At 48.1% G+C, this 6,418-nt stretch overlaps 1 protein-coding gene across 1 annotated transcript in view; it reads right to left on the reverse strand.

Moving 5' to 3' along the window:
- Positions 1 to 5,984, reverse strand: part of DNAH2 (dynein axonemal heavy chain 2) — a 159,937-nt gene extending 153,953 nt beyond the window's left edge. The window contains exons 1-3 of the mRNA XM_006151894.1: positions 5,956 to 5,984; positions 5,763 to 5,902; positions 1,074 to 1,135 (exon numbers count right to left, since the gene is read on the reverse strand). Coding sequence (XP_006151956.1) covers positions 1,074 to 1,135; positions 5,763 to 5,902; positions 5,956 to 5,984 — 231 coding nt within the window. The remainder of the gene's footprint in view (positions 1 to 1,073; positions 1,136 to 5,762; positions 5,903 to 5,955) is intronic.
- Between the last annotated feature and the right edge of the window lie 434 nt (positions 5,985 to 6,418).

A 6,418-nucleotide genomic window follows, 5' to 3' on the forward strand; every position in this document is an offset into this window, starting at 1 on the left:
CCCTCCAAAAAAAAAAAAAAAGAACCAACGATTTAATTTAATTTAATTAATAATTCTTTTTAAAAATATTTCGATGTCAACCTTCTGTTTTTCTCACCCAGTATGGCTAGGGTATGGCTAGACTCTGCTGCAACTTGGAAGTAAAGATAGTGGGGTAGAGGCCGGCAGGTAGTGTGGTGGTTAAAAGCGTTGGACTCCCACATGGCCAACCATGGTTTGAGTCCTGAACCTGGTGGCATGCTTTCTCACTTTCTCTCTCTCTCTCTCACATACACTCTGTCCTTCTCTGGTCAAATTTAAATAAATAAATAAATAAATTTCGATAAAATAATTCTTTTTAAAAAAGATATTAGGGTCATTTAGTGGCAAGTTCTGAAGGTTATTGAAGCAGTTTCTGTATTCTTCAGTCAAAGGAAAAAACTGAAGGAAAGGAAGAAGAGACTGTCTTCGAAATGAGTATCAAGGGCCCGCCTATGGCCTGGTGGTTAAGACAGCTGGATCCCACATGACTGACTGCACTAGTCAAGTCCCAGACTGGCGGCTTGAAAAGCATGTCAAGCATGCATGGCCAAAACTCTGCAAGGAGGGAGAGATGGGGGAGAAGGGATTGCAGTGTGACCATCCCCCAGGGAGGTACTTTCTCCCTCCCCCTACACACGCACACACACACACACCCTCCATATCTCTCTGGCCAGCACACACATCTTCCAGCAAATTAGAAAAAGAAATTAGCATACAATTTAGGACAGTATCTTCCCGGGTTGTTTGACTTGTACAGATGTCAACCCATATAACTGAGAAAGCTTATCACAATTTGACCCAAGGTGGGAACATATAGAAGGGTGGCTGAAAGTCCTGTTCTTCACGTAAAGCCCTCCTCTCCTGGAGGGGACACAGTTGACTTTGTCTCTTGCTCAATGTCCTGGATGTATGGGGAGTAGGCTACCAGTAGAGAGGAAGTAGAAGAAAGTGATGGATTGGAAAGAATTCCTCATACACCCTCCCACAACAGACCCTTTGACTCTTCAGCTGCTGGGGGAGACATCTTTGCCTCAGGGAAAACCCAAGCCTACCAGGTCTGCCTCAGACGCCACTAATACTTCCTTCTGTGCTTCAGGTTCCTCCGAGACCGGCTCTGGGGAGAAGGAAGACACAGAAATTAGGGCATTTCTTAAAAAGTTAACACAGTCATCACCTGACCCAGCAACTGCACTTCTAGGTCTGTACCCTGGAGACATGAGAGCAAGGACTGAGAGAGAGTGGACGCCGACGTGCACAGCAGCAGCGCTGGAACAGGCAGCAGGCGGACCGCGGAGCTCTCGATGAGTGGAGCCTCAACACGCAGTATTTACATACGTGTGGGCCACTGCTCAGCCATGAACACGAATGAAGGGGTGATTCAGGCTATAACATGAGTGGACCTTGAAAACATTATGCTAAGTGAAAGGAGCCCGTCACAGAAGACCACATGGTACGATTCCATTCATATGAAATGTCCAGAATAAGCAAATTCCTAAAGACAGAAAGCAGATCGTGGATCCCTGTGGGGGGAAAGTGGAAGGAGGAGTGACTGCTAACAGACAAGGCTCTGGGTCAATGGGTGGCAGAGTAGTTAAGGCGGCTGGATCCCACATGACACAGTGGGTAAGGTGCTGGACTCGCACACGGCCAACCACAGGTCAAGTCACAGACCTGGTGGCTTGAAAATCATGCTGGATCCCACAGGGCCTATTGCAGATCAAATCATCCCAGCCCCACTGGCTTGAAAAACACAACAGGTATGAGTACCTGTGTGCCCCAAATCCAAATGGAGAAATGGAAGAGAAGGGATTGCGGCATGATAACACCGCCACCGGGGAACTCTCTCTCTCTCTCTTTCTCTTTCTCTGGTGAGCACATATATCCTCAGGCAATTTTTTTAAAAACACAAAAACACTATACTATGCTCTATAAAAGGGTCAATTTTATAGTAAATAGTTTCTCAATTTAATTTTAAAACATGGTTGAGGGTGCCGGGCAGTGGCACAGCAATAGTACGACTGGACCCACAGAGAAAAGGTCCCGGGTTTGCAATCCAGAACCTCCTAGGTGACATGTGCACATGCCCGCGGGTCAGGTCACCTAAGCCCAGGGCTGGACAGTGACACGAGGACCCTATTGGGGGTGCCTCTCTCTCTCTCTTTCCGAAGAAAGAAAGAAATGAGCCTAAACGAACAAACGGAATAAACTGACTGGGACTGAGGCAGGAGAAAGAAGGCAGTTAGCACTGAGATTATTCCAGGCATTCGGCTTCTGGCCTTCATTCTTTCCCCAGTCCTCTTCTACATGGGGAAGCTGAGGCCCACGGGAATCTGCCTTTCTCCAAACCACCAGGCTGCTAAGCATTCGATTCTGCCATGCCCAGTCTGGACTCCCATAAAACCCAGGAGGTTCTGCTTCTCTGCCTCCCAATCCTCTGCTCACACAGGCGGTTGGAGTAAAACTGAAGTTTCCTATCCTCCATGGGCTGACAGGGAAAAGAAACAAATGAGACTGAACAAAAAAAGACTCCAGGGAACAGGACACTCTGGCTTCCAGAAAGAAAAAGGGAAATAAGACACAGAGGCCAAGGAAGGAAGAGATGAAAAGATGGATTAGGCGATTCCAGGGTCTTAGGGGTGAGTGGGATGATCTATTTCCTTTCAGAAAACTACTGGCATTCCAGATTTCAGACAGGAAGTAGGCCAGGGGTGGAAGACTGAGACAATCTCAAGAGTAAATGACTTAGGGGAGGACAATGGTCCAGCAGCAAAAGAGGAAGCTCTGCTGGACTAAGCCATGTGGGAAGGTATCCAGATTCATGTCCAGAGACCTCCCTGAATACACTGCACCTGTGTTCCATGATCAGAGGCTGCCCAGGACCAGTAATAGAGCTGCCCCTCTGCCTCTGTCTCTCTTGCTTATGGAAGAAATAAACTATTTGTCATGACTTTTTAAAAGAATATTTATCTAATTTTATTTATCATCATCATTTTTTTTTAATTTGCTACAAGACACATGTGTTCACCAGAGAGTGAGAGAGAGAAACGGAGAAAGCAAGCCACCAAGACCAGGACTCCAACAGTGGTCAGTCATGTGGGAGTCCAGCACCTGAACCACACACCACCTGCTGGTCCCTAGTTGTCATGACTTTTAAGCTGTCAGGTCCGGGACTTGAACTGCAGTCAGCCATGTGGGAATCATTAACCTCCACACCACCATTTGACCCAGAAATAAACCTTTTCAAAAAAGAGTAAACTGATATAAAGTCTAAAACATGCAAATACGATAATAATATATGACATTCATGGATACATGTAGTAAAAATTAAAACACAAGCTGGGACCAGCAGTTAGCGTAATGGCTATGTCGCTGGACTCCCATGTAGTCGACCGCAGTTCACGTCCCAGATCCAGTGGCTTAAACTCATGCCGGGCGCATTGTGCGTGCATGCCCAAGATCCCGAGAGGAGAATGGAAGAGAGAGGATTGCGGCATGGCCATCCTCCCTGGGGGGTGATTTCTCGCTTTCTCTCTGTCTCTCTCTGTCCAGCGAGCGCACGCACCCTATAGCAAAAACCTCTCAAAAAAAAAATTAAAACACAAGCTTGAGAATGATAAATACCAATTCAAGATAGCGGTTATCCTCTGGAAAAGGTGAGAAAGGCTTGGTGACAGACAACTGAAAGGATTCCCTTCTTGCTGTAATGATTTATTCCTACACTGGGTGGTGGTGGTGGGGGGTACGTGAGTAGTAGCATGTTATTCTCTATATCTTTTCTGTTTTGCCTGAAATATGGGTCTACAATTCCTTATCCGAAACCCTCGGAGTCAGGTATATTTCAGAATTATAATTTAATATATTGATAGTATGGTATATAATCCCCCAATCCTACCCCCAGTGGGCTTTAGAACAGCACCAAGCAATCAAACTTCTCAGATTATGAGCATGTCTGCAGTAAAACATAACAATATTTATATTAAGTGGCTTAAACAGACTATCAATGACTTTGTGTCGGTGTAGGCTGGGTTTTAACCACCAAATAAGTTTAGATGCCAAACTTTTGGCGGGGGGGGGAATACTTTCAGTTATTAGAGCTTTTGAAAATTAGAGATAAAGGATTAACAACCAGATTATAATAGGACTAAGTAGGAACTGAAGACCATTAGGGAAAGTAAAGGATACTGACACAGACCTCAAAAGGGGTCTCAAAGACACTATCTTTCACCGAGAAGTTTCTTGACCCACTCTGTCTCCAATGGAGAGGCCTCAGTCTCCCCGGTTCCAAAACTTACGGAGATTAGCGTTAGTTTCTGGGTTGCTTTGAGGCCCACATGCTCTGTGAACTCTGCTGGGGTCACAGGGCAGCTGGAAGGCTCCATGCCAAACCACACGAAGGCTTAGAGCTGGGGAGGGCAGAGATCCTTGGTGCCGGAGGCCAATGGGCTTCATTTCCAAGCTCTCCCCCTGTCCCCCTCTACTCCTCCTGGTACCCAGTTTCAGGAGCCAGTCCCGTTTTACATTGCTTTCAACTGAGCACTTGAGAACTTCACAACAAAAACGTCTTGAGCATTTCTTTTTCTTCATATTTTCTTTTTTTTTTTTTTTTGAGTTTTTGTTGTTGTTGTTGTTGTTGTTATAGGGTATGTGCGCTCACCAGAAAGACAGAGAGAAACAGAGACAGAAAGTGAGAAATCACCCCCCAGGGGGGATGGCCACGCCACAATTCCTTCTGCTCCATTCTCCTCTCGGGATCTTGGGCACGCACGCACATGCGCCCGGCGTGAGTTTAAGCCACCGGGTCCAGGACTCAAACTGTGGCCAACTACCTGGGAGTCCAGCGACATAGCCATTACGCCAACTGCTGGTCCCCATCTTGAGCATTTCTAAGGTCCTGCATCCTAGGGCAGGTTCCTATGTCCCCGGAACTCGCCCACACAATGCTTAGTCTCCCAATCTTTAATATCGAAGGGGATTCTATTTCTTTCCATCGTAGGCTGCTAGCAGTGCAAAGGAGCCGCATGCAAAAAGAGGAGGGCTACACTCAGCTCACAGTCCTGTCTACACTGTCCAGTGCTCTGAGAGAGCCCAGAGACAGCAACGGCAACCAAAACCTTCCCAGCCCTACCGGCTCCTGCTTAACCCAGATCAAAGCCACGAGAGGAAGCCTCTTTAAACTCTTTTCTCCCTCCATCTAGACTTCCTTTCCTGTCTTCCTGAACCTGAACCTCCACAGTCTACCACATCCCTGCCAAAATGAGGGCGGAGATACAAGAGCCTTAAACAGATGGCAGAAAGCATCAGCCGGGCTTAGGATTCAAAGGGTGGCAAAGCAGGCTGAGTCTCCATGGTGATGGGCTTAATGGGAGAAAAACATTATTTGTTTTGCCACCCAGGGTGAAAATGGGAGAAAGGAAGAGATCAAACCCTCTTCAGTGGGGTGGGAGCAATGAGGAACACTTAAAATAAGGAGGAAGAGGCTAGAGAAAGGATTGGCTGGTGAACTCTTGATGCATTGGTGGGAAATTTTAAGACAGAAAGAACCAGCACAAGGCCAGCCAAGAGGAAGACACACAAAAAGGACCCTGTGGCAGGGCTTTGATTCTGCTGAACACCCACGACTGAGGATCACTTAGCCCCAGAACCTGCTCCCCAGCCCTAAAACTCTCTTGAAATGCAAACATTGGTCCTGCGACTTTCTCTGCCTTCCGTTCCTAAGCATCCCTGGCCAGGCAAGTACCCACCAGGCTCCTCCTTGAAGGATTCAGGCTCATACACGGGCTCCGGTTCGCTGGCGGGCAGGGCGTTCTCCTCAGACTGGGTGGTGGGAGCCGCCACTGCAGCTCCCCCAGCCCCGCCCCCCCCGGGGTGGTGGGAGCCGCCACTGCAGCTCGCCCAGCCCGGCCTCCCCGGGAGCTTCCCCGGCCAATCACTCGCCGCTGTTTCTTTTCAGCTTTGCTGGCCATCGCAGTAGACAAAACCTGCAGGTACAGGAGAGCTGGGAGTCCACAGCCAGGTGCCACTTCCAACCCAGTCCTCCCATATGAATAGACCTTCCTCAGCCCCACAATATGATACAGGAATTCCTTCTGGGGTACATTCACCTCCATGAGCCACAAGGGACCTGTACTCTACTCTTTATCCTGGGACACCTTCAGGGCATTGGGTTTAAAATCGATGTTGAGGGCTAGGCAGTGGTGCCGCAGTAATGCCACTGGACACACGAGGGAAGGCCCTGAGGTTGCATCCCAGGGCCACCCTCCATGCTGGGTGCACGGGTGCACACAATCCAGGCTGACTAAGACCGTGGATTGTGGCATGAGGGCCCTTTGTGGTGCTTCTCTCTTCTCTCTCTTCCTCTCTCTCTTGGAAGAAATAAACCTTAAAAACCAAATCAAAT

This window comes from Tupaia chinensis, unplaced genomic scaffold, assembly GCF_000334495.1.
Source record: "Tupaia chinensis unplaced genomic scaffold, TupChi_1.0 Scaffold000330_1, whole genome shotgun sequence".
NCBI classification, from domain to species: domain Eukaryota; kingdom Metazoa; phylum Chordata; class Mammalia; order Scandentia; family Tupaiidae; genus Tupaia; species Tupaia belangeri.